This window comes from Miniopterus natalensis, chromosome 2 (genome assembly GCF_054644295.1).
Source record: "Miniopterus natalensis isolate mMinNat1 chromosome 2, mMinNat1.hap1, whole genome shotgun sequence".
Lineage (NCBI taxonomy): Eukaryota > Metazoa > Chordata > Mammalia > Chiroptera > Miniopteridae > Miniopterus > Miniopterus natalensis.
The window spans coordinates 184,521,674-184,538,929 of record NC_142082.1 but is presented as its reverse complement, the minus strand read 5'-3'; the positions used below and the strand labels follow the sequence as shown (position 1 = coordinate 184,538,929).

General features: G+C 60.5%; 1 protein-coding gene across 2 annotated transcripts in view; it reads right to left on the bottom strand.

Moving 5' to 3' along the window:
- Window positions 1-15,418: 15,418 nt before the first annotated feature.
- The window catches only part of PRR5 (proline rich 5), a 47,234-nt gene continuing 45,396 nt past the window's right edge, over window positions 15,419-17,256 (bottom strand). For both annotated transcript variants that reach the window (XM_087814969.1, XM_087814968.1), the window contains one exon: window positions 15,419-16,374. In XM_087814969.1, the coding sequence (XP_087671095.1) occupies window positions 15,923-16,374 (452 nt within the window). In that variant the 3' untranslated portion in view covers window positions 15,419-15,922. The remainder of the gene's footprint in view (window positions 16,375-17,256) is intronic.

Below are 17,256 nucleotides of genomic sequence, written 5' to 3'. Positions count from 1 at the left end.
GGGGTCCTTCCGACGCCCTGAGGGAGAAGCACACGGAACCCGGCGGGGGGGGGGGGATTTCACACGCGTCCCTGGACGGGGCTCCCTCTCACCAGCCAGCCCCGTGTCCCCGGGAGAGCAGGGCGGAGGGCAGTGGGGGTGGGAACAGCACCCGCAGGGCCCACGAGTGTCCAGGACACCATCGCGCCTGCCTCGCCACCTCCCTCGGAGATACGCACACTCATTCCTGTACCCATTGTATAGAGCGGGTAACTGAGGCCGGCCAAGGCCATTCAGAACTGCTCATGGCTGCACAGCTAGTAACCAGAACTAAAGCCGGGGGTTACCCTGTGCCCGGGACGCTACTTCAACTGACCTGCGTAAATCTAAAAAAATCCATTTGCATCCAAACAACAGAATATTATACGTCCATAAAAGGAATGAAGTACTGACACACACCAGGATGCGGATGACCCTTGAAAACATTACGCTGCGTGGAAGCAGCCAGACACAAAAGGCCACATGCTGTCCGATCCCGCTGATAGGGACAGGAAGTCGACGAGCGGCTGCCAGGGGCTGGGGGAGGCGCGATTAGAGAGGTGACAGCTAGATAGCAAGGGTCCTTTTGAAAGCGGTGACAATGCACACACAGGCACACAGGCACACACAGACACGCACGTGTACACACGTGTCCTGGCTCCTCTCTGCTGGCAGCCCTGAGCCGTCACCCCCAGCAAGCCCCTCACTGTGACACTCCACCCCGCTCCTGCGCATACAGTTCTACATCACAACAACCCACATTTCATACCAACCTTGGGCCTGCCACCACCTCCTGCCCACAGCACCCCCAGGCCTGCATCCCCGGTTCTTCCGAGGTCACCTGACCCTGGAGGGCAGGGAGGCAGATGGGAGCGGACAGCCAGCTGGCCGGGGCCCGGTGCACACACAGGATCGGGTTTGCTCCCTGGCAGGATGCGGGCACAGAGCGCCAGGCAGTGGAGCCCAGCAATGCCCCACCTGGGCCCCCCCCCAGGCCCCGCTGCCCACCTTCTCCTCACAAGGAACCCACAACCACCCTCCAAGTCCAGCCTTCTCCAAGCTGGAGCAGATCGCTGGGGAGCCGGGAGGGTGCAGGGGAGACACCCAGGCCTGGGACCCTGTGCCCACACCTGGCCAGGAGCCAGTCCCTACCTGCAGTGAAAGTGAGAAAAGAAACTCAATCGCCTCCACCCACAGCTCTGGCGGCAGCCAAGACAGCGCTGCAGGGAGCTGGGGGGGGGGCTGGGGAGCTGAGACCTCCGTCATTTGTCTGTGGGCCACGCAACCGGCCTGGGGCCAGGTGCAGGAGGTGAGGGCGCTTGGACCCTCGGAGCCTCTGAAGCCAGGGGGCCTGTTTTGCCTCCAGACTCCGCTTTCACCAAACAGGGGCACTTAAGTCCCTTTTCCCCGTACAGGTTTGAAATCTCTCCCCTGATCACTTCTCAAAAGGCATGGACACTATTATTTGTTCTGAAGTTTGCACACTTCGGCGCGTGTCACCCATAATCCATGCTTTGTCGTGGCAACAACAGCTAGTTGGGGGGGGGGATCTGTGGGGTTGGGGAGCCCTGTGAGCCTCCACCGGCCCGAAATCCTATAGCCGAGAATAAACTATGGCCCGCCCACTGGCTCGGGTGCCCCATGGGCTTGCACCAGAGCCTGGGGGCCACTCCCCACCCCTGCTGCGCCTGGTCGGCGGGGAGGGCCCTGGGCACTCCCCGGGGAGGCCAGCGCTCTGCTCCCACGGGCCCCGCACAGTCAGTCCACGCTCTCCAGGCCCAGGAGCCTCAGCTGGCGCCGGGCAGCTGGAGGGCACCCACGGGAGCGGTGCGTCCCCACAGGGGTGCGGCTGGTCCCTCCCGCCTTGTGATGGATGTCCACGTGTCAGCCGTTCGGTCAGACGCCCGTCCAGGTGCTGCTGCGAGGTGCGTATGGACGCGGTGGACACCTGCAGTCAGTGACTCTGAGCACAGCAGACCGTCCCCAGGTGTGGGTGGGCCTTGTCTAGTCAGATAAAGGCCTCAAGGGCAGAACCCCAGGTTTTCCAGGGAAGGAATTCTGCCTGAAGACCACAACCAGCGCTCCCGCCGAGTTCCCAGCCTGGTCCCCACAGTGGCAGGAACCAGCGCCCCCCCCCCCCATCTCTCTACAGAGTCCGCCCTCTGTGTCAGCAGCTTCAACCGACCACAGATCCAAAGCATCCTTTTTACAGTGTTACATTGTTGCGCAGTTAGTCCCCGCGGCTGCATCTGTACTGAGCCAGTGATTATTACCTGGAAATACAGTGTAACAAGTCTTCACGGGCACTTAGGCTGCACTAGGAGTTATAAGTGAGCTAGAGGTGCCTAATACACACGGCAGTGTGTGCTAGTTCTGTGCAAATACCACACCATTTTATACACGGGCCTGAGCGCCCGCGTCGTCAGGTCCCTGCAGGGCCCCGGGACGAGTCCCCGTGGGTACAGGTGGATGGCTGTAGACAAATATCTCCCATAAGTTCTGTTTCTCTGGACCAGGCCATCTGACACAAGCCTCTTACACGCTCAGATCCCTCCTTCCCGTGAAACACAGGAATCGCAGAACAGCGGAGCCGGGAAGGATCCCCGTGAACATCGTGTGCCGTCAACTGTCGCTGTACAGAAAACTGAGGCCCAGAGGGGGTAAGGGACCCGCCCAAACGAAAGCCACATGGTAAGTTCGTGGAGAACTGTCTCCAAACCAGATCTTCCGACTCCAGCCTAGAGCCAGAAGGACTCCTGGCCTGATGGGAAATGTCAAACATTTTTTTAAAAAATGCAAGCGAAAAGCCACATCCAATACCCCGCCACCCACAGTTAATTCTTTCCCACCTTTGTTTCCAGGCCGTCTGGTGGCCCATCTTTGTAAGGGGACCCCACCCCTCTTCGTGGAAGGTCGTCTGAGCTGTTACTTAAATCTCAGGCTACCAATCAATTTCCCGGCGGTCGCTACGGGTCCCCCCCGGGGCCTTCTTGTGACTGTGGGACCAGCCTGTGCCCGGAAAGCGTGCATTGTCCAGACGAGAGGACGCCCCCTGGGTTATCTACCCCTCGGATATCTGACGTCCTCTGGGAGCAGTTACAAGCCTGCAAGTTGTAGATAACGGAGGCGACACAAATCATTCTTGTCTGTAGGCAGCACCTCTGTCCTGTTCAGTAGAAGTTCCATTCCCTTCTCTCCCTTCCTCCCCCCAAATGCCCCAAATTTGCCCCCACTGCGCTTTCATTTCTATATTCCTGACCTACAAATGCCTCTGTCCTTCAGATTCTTATTTCAACCAGAGATAACATCTGCCAGTTCCCTCCTGAGTCAAAGAACATCTTTAACACTTGTTCATTTTTACATCTTAAGACAATCCTATTTCCCCCTTCCCTGAAAATGACCTTTTAATGTAGCTGCTCTGGGCACCCAGCCCGAGAGGTGTTTCTATCCCCACCTCACCCTCCACCCGGGTCCGCACCTCGGCTCCTGCCCGGCCTGCCCGTCAAGCCCTCTCCCTCTGAGCCCGGCCTGGGGCCCGAGGAGCCATCAGGATGGGGACTGGGGCACCGAGGAGGGGCCATCAGCGCGGGACGCTGCCAGCCGGAGACGTGGACCACGTGGCCGTCATGCAACAGGGATTTCAAATCACGCGACTATTCTATTTATAACGCACAGCAAAATGGTTTGTTGCTGTAAAAATATATTTGCACATAAATAGACCCTCACAGCAATTATCTAAACGCAGTAACTACACATTAACACTGACTTACCTCGGGCAAATTAGCACCAAATCTCATCTGAGAGGCTGGGGGGGCTCAGGGCACACAGGGGAAGAGCTCACTACGGCACCTGCACGGCCTGGCTCCGGTCTGGGACCACCATCCTGGCCTGAGCCTTATTTCTGGGGGGGCACCGAGCCCAGAGAGAAAAGGGCTGAAACAGGTGGGAGGGGCAGGGATTCCTGCTCTTGGCTGAGAAGGGGTCTCCACTGAGCTGGGATTCTAGGGTCTCCTAGGGCACCCCGTAAACAGTAATTTTCACCCCTTTGTCTCAGCTGTCACAAATGTATTGCTCCAACCCCCACTGCCCACTCTTCCTCACAAACACCACTGGGTCCCCGACACGCGAGCAGCAGGTGCTGGATAGCGGGGCCAGAAGCCGCAGGAATTTGGGCATGACACTTGAGTGAGATACCCAAGGTGGCTGAAGCAAGGTCCAAACGAGCTGTGACTCGCTACATGACCTTGTTGGAGGCCTGTCCCCAAGTCCCAGGGACTCTTGATACTCAGAAAGGGCAAGGGGGTCTGTAAAGAGCCGCTGGGGCCCCCTCCTGCGCCCTGTGGTCCTTACAGACACCGACGGCAAGACTGGGGGCTGCTCCCACCGCCTCGCTCTGCAGGGGGTTCCTGGGCTCACCCGGGCGCACCTCTCGCCTGCACAGCCAGGAGCTGACCCACCCCGCCTCCAGAGCCCGCTCATTACTAAGAGAAATCCCATCTCCCACTTCAAAGGCCTGTGGGGAAGCCGAGTTGAGACCATCGGGACATGACTATTTCCTTGGCCACAGGATAGTGATGAGCTCATTCAGGCCCGGGAGGCACCAGGAAAAGCTTCCAGGTGCTTCTGGGGAAGAAGAGCCGTGTGTCAGGAGAGGACCACTCACTGCCCCCTTGAAGATCCAGAGGCCCACCAAAAAGGCAGCGGTTGCTAAGCCCTGATCAAGCCACACCTGATCTCCATGCCATCCCCAGACCGTTTCAGCCACATGGCCGACGTATCCGCCTTGACTTTTGGGCCAGCTCAGAGTTGGGTTTTCTGTTCATTACATTCTCAAGTGTCCTGTCGCCCCCAGATGCCTCACCCACCCCAGGCTAGGAGAGGGGCTTCCTCTGAGCTCTGGCAGCCCCGGCTCCATCACAGCCTTCGTCACCTGCAGCCTGTGTCTGTGTGTCCTCCTGACCTATCACTGTGTGCTCCCTGACAGCCGGGGCCATTCCTGACCCACACCTGAGTCTCAGCACTCACCCAGGCCAGGGACATGAGCAGGAGCTTATGGGGGGGGCTGTTAAATGAGAGAACAGCCCTGGACAGTTTTGCTCAGTGGTTAGAGCGCCGGCCCATGGACTGAAGGGTCCTGGGTTCGATTCCAGTCAAGGTCACGTACCTTAGTTGCAGGCTCGATCCCTGGCCCTGGTCAGGGCCCGTTCGCAAGGCAACCAACCAATGCGTCTCCCTCACACCAATGTTTCTCTCTCTCTCTCTCCCTTCTACTGTTTCTGAAAAGCAATGGAAAAAATATCCTTGGGTGAAGATTTAAAAAAAAAGTAAAAATAAGAGGTTAGGCACAAGATAGTGCCTGGCATTCAAGGCCATGCCACATTCCCAGGTCACTCCCAGTGCCCCCTCACTCCCTCCACTCTCTGCCGCCCAGGCTGCTCTCTCCCCAAAAAGGACACAGCCGGGGCCTCTGCCATAACCTCCATCACCCATGCTCAGACCTGTCGGGGTGCGGGGACCCTGAGCCCTCTCCTCTCCTGCCTAAGGGATGTTAAATCTCAGAACTCAGAACAGACCTCTCCTCAAACTCTGGACTTGAATGTCCCAACTGCCTACTCCGCGCCTCCCATGGCAGCCTCTCAGGGCCAACAGCTTCCTGTAATTCTCAGAATAAAACTCCAACCCCTACAAACACCTGAAAGACTGCTTGTAGCCTGGCTCTGCCACCCTCCAGAACTCATCTCATTCCACCTCCACTCGCCCCATTCTCTCTGCTCCCGCCACTGTGGCCTCGGGCTGCCCCTCAATCACGACACCTCGTTCCTGCCTCAGGGCCTTTGCACGTTCCGCCCCCTTCTGCAGGGGAGTAAGTGACCCACGGTGGTTTCTATTATTATCATTGCCTCAAGTCCAATTCAATTGTTCAGTCTGAATTCAAATCTACCGCCTCACTGGCCTCCTTGGAAACTGACGCAGGATCCACAAGGTTCAAATAAACCTACTCTCCACCTCCAGATGCCTCTTGACAGAAAGATCTGGTTACAGCTCAGCCAGGTCAAATGCTTTCCCTCAACGTGGCCAGAGAGAGAAAGCGCCCCAGGTCCCAGGACACTGTACCTCCCAGACCAGGGTCCCGGTTGCAATCCCCTCTCTACCCCACCCAGAGACCCCTATCTCTCCGCAGTGTCGGCCACCACCCCTACTCTGACCTCTGTGAGCGGCTGGAGGTCTGGGGTGAGCGGATGGGCATGCGAAAGCAGGGGGGGTGAGCTTGTGTTGGCCTCAGCCCCCTGGGGCCGTCCTGTGGATGACAAATGCACTGCCCCCTGCCTGACGCTCTCCTTTGCTTGTTTTAATGTTATGACCGGGTGGGGAGGGGTCACCTCCCCGGAAGGTTCTGGACTCTGGGCCTGCCAAACCAGTTCCTCCGAAAAGCTCCACTGGCTGCCCTGCTCTGTCCGGGGTCACGGAAGAAAGAGCTGCTTGGCCCTCAGCCTGCGCAGCGGCAGGTTCCCCGCAAGTTCATTCCACACGCACCTCCCGGCGGCCAGGGGAGGTGCCCAGGGGCCTCTGGGTCCCTGGAAGGCAGGGACACATCCCCAGGCCCTGCCTGTTTTTGCACTTATTAGTATTAGTCCCAGCTGAAGTTCTTAGAATAAAACCCTGGGACTAACACTAACAAGTGCAAACACACATCAAGGCGCCACGCCCCGTTTTCGGCACTTTACACAAATTAACTGATTTTAACCTCCCACTAACCCCGCGAGTAGGACTTAGCACTGTCCATGTTTTAAGACGGGGAAATCAAGGCAGAGTGGCTGGCAGCTCTGGTTAGCGACTCAAGGTCACAGAGCCGGCTGTTAACGACCAGTCCCTGGGTCTCAGGACAAGCTGCTGCTTATGACGCCCAAGTGAGAGGTGACAAAAAGGCCAGAGAGGGGACTTGGGGAGAGTCCTCAGCCCGGTCTCCTGCCTTCCAGGGACCCAGAAACCTGGACAGTGGCCAGATCCGCTGCCAGAAGTTCCAGGAGCCCGCACATGAAGGTGGTTGGGGCAGGACCCAGGAGGGCGGGCGAGCTCACCTGCAGTGAGCCCCCCCCAAGGTTATCTTCAAGGCTGTCCCCACCCCCACAGTGCCTGGCCTGGAGGGGGCCCCCGCAAATGTCCCCCAGGAGGCCTGGAAAACCTCTGGATGCACGTGGCACGTGTTCCTCAGGTATCAGCCTTAATCAGAGGGCTGAGGGGAAAGGTAAGTGATTTATCTGAAAAGAAATGGAAAACACCACTTTTATATCCCCACGCTAATGTCACACAGACTTGAAGGGCAGTCACTGGCGGGCTTCGAGTGTGTCCACCGAGGGCAGACCTCAGGGCCCCGGGAGGTGACAGGACCCGGTGGGGAAGGTGTGGACGCCACAGCACCGCTCACCGGCCCTGCGACCCCGGAAAGCCACTAACCCTCCCCGCCGCGGCTCCCTCACCTGCGAAAGGGGACAGTGACCATCCCTGCCTCGTGAGGCTGAGACCATCCAGCGTCTGTTAGGGCCTGACAGCCTCGTGGCGGTGACCACGGCCATCCCGGGGGAGGGCAGCCAACAGGGTTGTTTCATGGGTCAGGAGGCTGAGCCCCGCAGAGGGAACGTAGCCTGCTCAGGAACAGCTCTCTGGCTCCTCCTGTGCCTCTCTCACCCTCCTGCTGCCTCCGTGACTCAGTTTCCCCAGCAGTGAAAGGGGCTACAATCGGGCGACGGGATGGATTTTCAAATGCGGTGCAAGATCCGCGTATCGGGCACCTCCATCCGGGGTGGCCTGAGCTCTCGCTGTTAAAGATCTCAGTGAGGTCACACCTGAGTGACTCGGGTCAGCTGCTACCTGCTCCGCCTGCCCGGTACTCCACAGGCATCTCTACCCCCACGTTACACGTGAGTTACCCCCAGGCACATACAGTCCCCCAGTCTTTGTGTGCCCACAAAGCGCCACACCCTTCCCTGCCTACCTCCTACACATCTTCCACCTCAACGCTGTCACCTCCTCCAGGAAGCCCACCTTGACCACTCTATCACACAGAGAGCAGACACGGGGCCCCCTGTGGGCAGGGACTGGGGATGTGGCTGTCCACACGGACTAGCTGGGCTCTGGCTAGTGCCCCGGGTGTCCCTCTTTGTCCCCCACTCCCCGCTGGCCCTGGTGGGGTTGAGGAATGGCCTGTCACTGCCCCAAGGGGGAGCTCACAAAGAGACTCTAAAGCTGCCACCGGAGACCATCCAAGGAAGCTTACTGCTGAGTCTTAAATTCTGAGTTCTCACCTGGACGGACGTCCACCCTGCATTTCACAGCCCCCCCCAATCAACACGGCCACGGCCACGGCCACGGCCACGGCCACAAAACCTGAGTCCACAGCCCGCTCCCAGCCGGCCCTGTCCCCACCCCGGCAAGCAGGGAAGCACAGGAATTCCTTCCCTCTGCTTGGGTGTCTCGGAGAATTCTGCCTTCCTCCTCCTGCCTCCTGCACCCCGCGGTGCTGGGGAACCCCCAAGTCTGCCGCTGCCAGGCGGCTCCCAGGAATTCTCGGGCTGGCCCCGCGCCAGGGTTTGAGAAAAGCGAAAGCGGTCAGGGCCTTGCCCCTAACTGGCGGCTGTGGAGGCTGCCCACCCGCTCGATCTGTTTCGGGCCTACTCACTTTTGGGGTTCCATCCCCCCGAGCTGAGCGGGCCAGCCCCCCACCCGAGCCTCTGAGTTTCAATCCGCGCAGCACCTGCTCTGCCTCAGTTTTCTCACCTGCGGGACGGTCGATGCCGCCAGGGTCGGGGAGACGGAGCTGAGAGGCCCCCGCGGGGTGCGCCCGGCCGACGGGAGACCCCGAGTCAGCCGAGGAGAAACGGGGGCCAGAGAAAGCTCGGGCTGAGTCAGCGCGGCCGGACCCGACCCCAACGCGAGACCCCCGGGAGAGAAGCCTGGGCAGGGAGGGAGCGGGGTGGGGGGAGCGGAGGGGAGCGGAGGGGAGGGGCGCGGCTCCTGGAAAACCAGGGTGGGCGCCGGTCCCCGCCCCGCGCCCCGCGCGCCCGCCTCGCCCACCTGCGCAGGGCGCGCGGTCCGCCCGGCTCACAGCCTCCAGTGCGCGCGACGTCGCCACCCGGGCACCGCGGGCTCCCCCCGCCCGACGCCCGGCTCACCTGGTGCAGCCCGCGGGCGCCGCACCTGCGCTCGGCCCGGCACCTGCGCTCGGCCCGGCACCTGCGCTCGGCCCGGCACCTGCGCTCTGCCCGGCACCTGCGCTCGGCCCCGCCCGCTCACCTGGCCCCGCCCCGGACGTGGCCCCGCGCGGGACCGCCCCCCCGCCCCGCCCCGCCCCGCCCCGCCCCGCCCCGCCCCGGACGTGGCCCCCGCCCCGCCCCCGCCCCGCCCCCGAGCATTTCCCTCGAGCCCTGGGCGCCCCGGGGTCCCGCTGAGTCTCCCCGGGGGGACGGGTAGGGGACGGGGCGGGTGGCTCCGCCCCGTGGGCGGGGAAGGGGGCGGAGCTCGGAAGCCCGGCCCTGGGCGCGCGAGGGGCCCCGAGTCCCGCCGGCCTTGGGCGCCGCACCCACGCGTGGGGCAGGCCCTCCCCTTGCCCACCGGGTTCCCCACTTGAGGGACCTGCAGAGTGAGACCTGCGAGGAGTTGGGAGGAAACAGCCTTTCAACAGATGCTCCCCCAACGGCTTCAGGGCCAGGGGTGGGATCCCCGCCGTGCCCACGTTCGGGGGCGTTGATTGGATGAAGGTTTCTTCTCAACTCCTCGCAGACCTCACCCCGGGCCTGAGCCAATCACGCGGGTGCTCATCGGGCCACAGGGAGCAGCTCAGGCCAGGCCGTGGGTGTGAGGCACGTGCTGCTGGACCTTCCCTGGCAGGTTGGGGGGAACCCGTCCTGCTCCCTCCTTTCCTCTAGATGAGGGAGCCTGGAGCACTAGGGACACCAGGCAGACGCCCTGTGACCACAAAGAGATCTAGGCTTAGGGTGAAGCCAAAGCGACAAGGAACCGGGTCCTTGGTGACATGGCAGAGCCCCTAGATCAAACCCGCCCTGAGACTGGCTCTATCTCCGGACTTTCTCATTAACTGTGCCGAATAAATTCTCTTCTTGCTTAATCTGGTTTGCGCTTTCTATTTCTTACAAAGTATCGCATGATAAAATGTCCTTATACCTTTTAAACAAAGTGTGAAGACTTTCTGTCCCGATAGTAGCAGAAAAAAATCTCAGGGAAGGCATCTAACTGGCTAATCCTGAGACGCATGATCATTCCAGGGACCAGGAGGAAGTCAGACCAAACCTTTATCTTCCCCAAAGTTAAGAATCAGCTTCACCAGCGATAACCACGGAGTAAGTGAACACGGGTTAGAAGCAATGGGGCCCATGCCTGGCTCTAAACACTAGTCGTTACCATTCCACGGAGGGCCAGAGCCACGAGGCTGTTCGTTTGCTCGCGGCAGTGTCCCTCAGGGCTTAGCCCCGGGCCCGGGGCATCGCAGGCGTTATCCCCAACCCATCCGACGGAGCGCGTGTCTATCACCATCCACGCACCCGCCTTTTCCTCGCGGAGGCTGTTGAACCCGCAGGGCACGCTTGCACGGTGTTTATTACTTAGCACCTCCTGCTTCCAAAGGACTCGGGTTGGCGACAAGGCCGAGGGCACTGTGGGGCTAACTGAACACACACGTAAACCTGAGCCTCTGGGTGGACCAGGAACCAGGCCCCTCTCTCGGTCAAAGCCCTTCTCGGAAACTCACTTGATGGGTTTCGTCGGGAGCTTTGTACCGGGTTCTCCTTCCCGTTTGTGGAGTGTAAACATCTCTTTTTAAATCATCACTGTCTGTCTCTCGAGAAAGGGGGACAATTGGCACGTTTTCTGTTTGTAAAAAGCACTCTGCATGGACACCCCCAGCTGGTCCCCGGCCGGCGTCGTCATTTCTTGGTATTAGCAGAAGTGGGGGGCGGGGGCGGCTCTCCTCGCTTTTGTGTTTTGTGTTTTGTGGGAAGCTCATACAGATTCCACGGCCACAGCTGAGTGATGTTAAAATACAGGAAGCAAAGCAGCAACGCGCAGCGATTGCGGGCACAGGGACGCAGGTGGGCCCCGCTCATGGTAAGAGGACGCAGAAACAGAAAGGGCCGCCAAGCCCAGGCGGCTCCTCTCGGGTCCCCTCTCCTGCCCCCCCAAGCTCGGGCAGTCAGCGGCCGCCAGTCAGTCCGTTCCCTTTGTCGCGGTAACAATAGCTCCTTGCGTTTCCAGCCCTTAGCGACAGCAGGAGAGGAGGACCGGTGCAGAGCGAGGGACTGCCCTCCGAGCCGTTTGTCCCCAGCTTTATTAAACTTGCGCTCGCCCATCTTTATGAAGTCGGAGGGTAGGTTCTCCCCAAGCAGCCGGGGCCGCATTAATAAGCGCCGGGGGTGGAGAGCTGGGAGGAAGGAAGAAACGCAGGTCCCGGCCCAGGCCTTAGGCTTCTCCTTTGTTTCCTCCCAAACTAACTCTCCCTGCCAGCTGCTGAGCCCAGACTTTGTTCACTTCAAACCATATTGAAGCCACGAAAGCAAAATTTCCCAGCGTAGGGCTGGTGTGACAGCCGGCTTGGGCCAGAAGTGGCCGGGAGATCACATTCCAACCCTTGCCAGGGGCGGGGACCTGAGACCCCGAGAGGGCAGGGGCTTGCGCTGCCGCTAGTGGGCCAGGCCCCCCGGCCTGGTTTCCCCTCGTGGGCCTGGTTTCCCCTCATGGGCCAGCCAAGCCCCCCGGCCAGGTTTCCCCTCACGGGCCGGCCCGTTTCGAGCGAATGCAGTTGGTTGTTAGCACCGACTGCACACCGCGTCCGCCCCCATGCCTGCTCCAGATGCTTTGGGGATTGTCTGGACCTAATCTTGAAGCCGTTTCGATTGGCACCTGAGCAGGCCATGCCCTTGCTCCCCTATTTGACATCAGGGTGGGACACTTGTCCTGTCCTCTGGCCCCTTGCGCCTTTTAAAAATTTTTGATTGATTTTTTGAGAGAGGGAGAGAGGGAGAAGCATGGGTTTGTTGCTCCACCCATCCACCCATCTGATTCTTGTATGTGCCCTGACTGGAGATCGGACCCGCAACCTTCCTGGATTGGGAAGGCGGTGTAACCAACGGAGTCACCAGCCAGGGCCCACAATCTTTTTTTTTTTAATGCGACCCGGCCCCTCCTCCCCTTCCAAACACGGGCCCACATAATTCCTCGCAGTGAAGAGAGAAATGTCAGATGAGAAATCCTTCCCGTGATGATGTTCCCGACATTTCACATTTTCACAGCGTGTTACGGCCGGGCGAGGCCGTCTGAGCTCTGCAAACACATCAGTCAGCGAGAGAAGTGTTCTTGCGGTGACACCATCAGTGTATTACCAAGCCGTTATCACCTTCAGGTCGAAAGCCATGAAGTGCTTGTTTGCCCAACACACCGTCACCTGTGCGGAGCCGCTTCCTCAGAGACGCCTGCTATGGAGGAGCTTACGGTCCTGCAGCCAGCGCTGCCCTGGGTGCGTCCACAGGGGGCAACGGATGAGCAGGGGCACATCACCAACGCAGAACTTTATGTCTGCAAGGCCCTTGTTGCAGATGGAGAAACTGAGGATGGGTGACTTGCCCAATGCCACACGGCAGGTAAGTGACCGATTCAGGGTGAGACCCCAGGGTCCTGGCTCTGCCCTCGAGGGGCATGCCATACACACAAACATCGAAAATGTGACGTCCCAGGAGCAGCCTTCTCCCACTCACGGACCATCTTCCTCTACAGTATTTGAGAGAGTGTATTAGTCAGATCAAGACAGGTTATGCTGCAGTAACAAACATCCCCCAGTCTCAGGGGCTGACACTGACTTAGGTCTCCCCACTCATGACACATCTGCAGCCCCCCGCTCCCTACCACCTGGAGCAGTCCCATCTGGAACATGCCTATCACCATGAACAGGGCCGACGAGTTTGGGAGGGGGGCAGTGTCTCTGCCTGGCAATGAAATGCTCCGGCTCCAAAGGGCCACAAGGCCCTTCTGCTCAGCACTCATTGGCCAGAGCTGGTCACAGGGCCCCACCAGCCACCAAGGGACCAGGACGTGCAGGCCTGTCGTGTGCTCAGGAGGCAAGGAGCATAGCATCATGATTTTGGGGGCTTACCTGGAGTCTGTTCCATGGCATCCTGGATTGATGTCTTCTGCCCAGCAGCCTCCCCACATCTCCCAGAACCTCTGAGGCCACTGCCCTTGTCCCTGCCGGACACTCCTGGAGCTCAGGACCACAGTCCCCCGGCTGGGAAGCTGGGAGGACCCCTCCACGTGTGCCTCAGCAGAGGGGCCCACACGGCAGCAGTCAGTCCCTCGGGGACGTGGTGCAGATAGCTATGAATCTGACTCCTCTGGGGACCTCATGTAAGCGGAATCACACAGGATTTCTCCTTCTGTGCCTGGCTTATTTCACTGAAAATAATGTCCTCAAGGTTCAGCTATGTTGTGGCATGGGGCAGAATTTTTTTTTTTTTTTATCTTTATTGATTTCAGAGAGAGGAAGGGAGGAGGAGAGAGAGAGAAACATCAATGATGAGAGTCACCAATCCACTGCCTCCTGCACGCCCCCTACTGGGGACCGAGCCGGCAACCCGGGCATGTGCGCTGACCGGGAACCGAACCGCGATCTCCTGGATCCTAGGTCGATGCCCGACCGCTGAGCCACGCCCGGCCGGGCCCTTTTTAAGGCTGAATCAAATTGCATTGCATGTCCACCCCACGTTCTGCTCACCCACTCATCTGCTGATGGACACTTGGGGTGTTTCCACCTTTCGGCTCCCGTGAACGTGTGTGGACAAGTCTCTCTCCAAAGCCCTGCCTTCAGCTCTCTTGGGGAATATTCAGTTCTTTTAAACTATAGGTCAAATATTACTTTCATGGTCAAATGGAAAATCACAAACAAGTCACAACTTTAGAGGGTGTCTCCCCCGGCACAGCCCACCCCCTAGCCTTCCTCTCTTATGTGAGTCTTCCCTTCCTTCTCTGGGGGCTCCCTTGGCTGCAGGAAGCACCCCACCTGTCGGGAACCCTCCTGTCTCCCCTCAGAGCACATGTCCTCCCACCGGTGATTCCTGGGCCACAGCCCGCCTGGTGGTACCTCCCCCAAAGCCTCCGAGACACGGAACCAGCGGGAGCAGAGCAGGAACTCCAGAGGACACCCTGGGTCCAGGAGCATTTTAGGGTGCACCCCCCAAAACAAATTAACTCTCAGAGAAGGTGCAGTCAAGGGCACCAGGAAGGCTCCAGTGTTTTCCTAAATGCCACCTCTCCACGGGGGTGACCTGGCTGGGCTCCTGCCTCCATGGAGACCATCTTCTGGCTCCTAGTACAGGCCTGGGGGTCTTGCTGCCTGAGGAACGGGCTCATCATCCACCAGTCACATGCAGGGAACTGTGCCCCCCAAATCCCATGTTGAATCCCTCACCCCAGTGTGGCAGTATTTGGAGACTGGGTCTCTCAAGTTAAGAGAGGTCATAAGGGTGGGGCCCGATGCACAGGATGAGTGCCCCACCTCGAGGTCCTGAGCAGACGGCCGCCTATGAGCCGAGGAGGGTCCTCCCCAGAACCCGACCGAGCTGGCGCCCGACCGACTCCCAGCTTCCAGACTGCGGGGAATGAGCTTCTCCTCAGGTCCCTCCGGCTGTGGTGTCTGTCCCAGCCCCCAGCAGACCGTGACACAGGCCATACAAATGCAGGTGGATGCCTCTGGTGACCTGCATGGCCAGAGGGCACTCAGAGGAGGGTGCTCTGGGCAGTGGGAGGCGGCAAGAGGATCTGGGACCCCCCCCCCGTGTAAGAAACCCGCCAGCGGTGGGCAGGGGCGTGTGCCCCTTCATGAGGATGTATGTGTCTCAATGTAGGACTGGACAGCCCAGACCCTGGCCAATGCCACCGGTGCCACTGTGGGGACAAGCCAGGAGCCGACCCACATCGAGGTTCAGGAACTGGATCCAATAGCAGAAGGGGGGCACCACCTGTCGAGGCCACACAGTTGCAGGGGTGGGGAGAGCAGGTGTCACAGGTCCCTCCCCATGTGTCCCTCTCTAGTAGGGCTCTGGTGGGGCACCAAGCGAGTCCCGTCTCCTTCCAGGCTCGTGTTCACTGGGGAGGGCACAGGCAGGGCTCAGACTCCTTTGTCCGGGGCCAATGACCTGAACCAGCCTCTACCCCTTAGGGTCCCAGCAGCTCTTGAGGCTGTTGGGTTCCCCGGCCCCTCCCTCCGGGTCCCTGGGTCCGTCTGTCAGGACGGGACCGAGAAAGCAGGGAACAGGAACCTGCCCCTCCAGCAGTGGGGAGGGGAGGCCCCGCGAGGCGCCCTGAGGTCTCCGAGGGGGCCCTGGCATGACACGCTTGGGAGCAGGGTTGACAAGTTTTATTCCACCCTCTTCCTACCCACAGCCACCCTGCCAAGCGCGGGCAGGTGGCTCCTAGGGTCTGGGACAGAGTCGCCCGCAGGTCGTGCTGTGGTGAGTGGGGAGGAGGCAGGTGGGTCTGAGGGTCATTCTGGGGCCTGGCCAAGGGGCCAGGTTCACAGTCTCCGTGGGTGTGGGTCTGGGAGTGGCGTGTGGGGGCGGGCTGGGGGCAGAGGGGGTGGCAATGCCCGTTCCACGCATCGGAGGTTGGCCCGTGCACCTGGTGACCTGCAGGAGCCAGGTGAAGCTGCCCACGCAGACACCCCAGAACCCCCCAGAACGGAGTGGGGCCGGGCCGGGGGAGGAGATGGTTTCTCCAACAAAGACCGAGAAGCCAAAGTGGCAGAGGCTGGCTGGGGACTGGACGGGACAGAGTAAAAAAATCACACGCACGCACGCACGCACACACACACAGGCACGCTCTTGGGCTCCATAAAAACCCGGGGCCCTCACACGATGCTCTGCCGACCCCTGGCCCCCTCAAACCCTGAGGCGCCAGACCCACTGCGCCGGCCAAAGTCAATGAAGATGCCTTCGGAGTCCGAGTCCACGGACTCCAGGATCTGGTCCACCAGGTTCTCGGGGCTGGAGGAGGGCGGGGAGCTGCCGGCGGGGCCCGGCTCCGGGGGCTGCGTGGGTGGGTACAGTCTGCTGGGGCAGGGCCCGGACTGGGGACCCGTGGAGGGTGCAAAGTCCCCCATGGGGCCCTGGCTGGGCGCATCGGGGCAGGACGTCATCTCGGAAACCGAGTGTCTGCGGATGCCGGTGCCATTGGCCGCCGTGCCCTCCGCCTCGTGCTCGGCCACCGGGTTCAGCAGCGGCGTGTTGTAGCTCTTGGAGCGCACCACCGGGTTCTTGGCCAGGATGTCCCCGGAGCGGGAGCGGCGCAGGAAGTGCTTCTCTGTGGACAGACAGACAGACAGGCGTCAGGCACCAGAGGCCAGGGCACTCAGACCGGGCGGCCGCTGGGCACACCTAGGCACCAGGGTGTTCCAGGCCCTGCCTTCTGCCAGATGCAGGCAGATCCTCCAGTGAGCGCCACCCGGGCACCTGGTTCTGCATGAAGGCCAGTGACAGGAAAGGCCAGACCTGCCACAAGCCTGCTGGGGCCGCCTGGCCGGCAGGGAAGAGGGAAGCAGGCTCCTGCCTCTTGTCTCCTCAATCCCAGCCTCTCGGCCTGGACAGGCAGGTGGGGCTGGGGGGCTAAGTGCGCTGTCCTGTCTCCCCACCTGTGCAAAGTCAGCAAGTCTCGGCACGTGCTCCGCACCAGCGCTCCTCTGGGCAGCACACACCCTGTCCTCACAGCTGGGTCTTAAGAGTGTGTGTGCGTGTGTGTGACAAACCCTATGGGTGGTCCACGAGTCAGGTAAAGGCAAGTGCCATGGCAGGGCAGCTAACAAGAGGCCCTTCGGTGTGAGGTCAAGGCTGGGGGTTTCATTCTGAGTGTCCTGGGAGCCCCTGCAGGATGGGAGAGGACCCCAGGGGCGGCTGAGGCTACATAGGGGCCGGTTTCCACTCCCACTCAGGACCATGCAGTTCCACAGAGTGTCACCAGGCAGGGGGCGGAGAGTGGTGAGCGGCTCAGAGCCCCTTCCTGGACCAGAGGCGAGGCTCCCTTCTCACCCCGCGGGGGTCCCGTCAGCCAGGGCCACAGGGAACCTGGGCACCTCAACATTCTCCGGGCGCCAGGCCCCCGCCCGAGCTGAGATGTGCCGGGCAGGTAGGTTTCACACCGGCAGGTTGGGGGGGGCATTCTAGGTGAGGGCGACACTTGGAGCAGCTC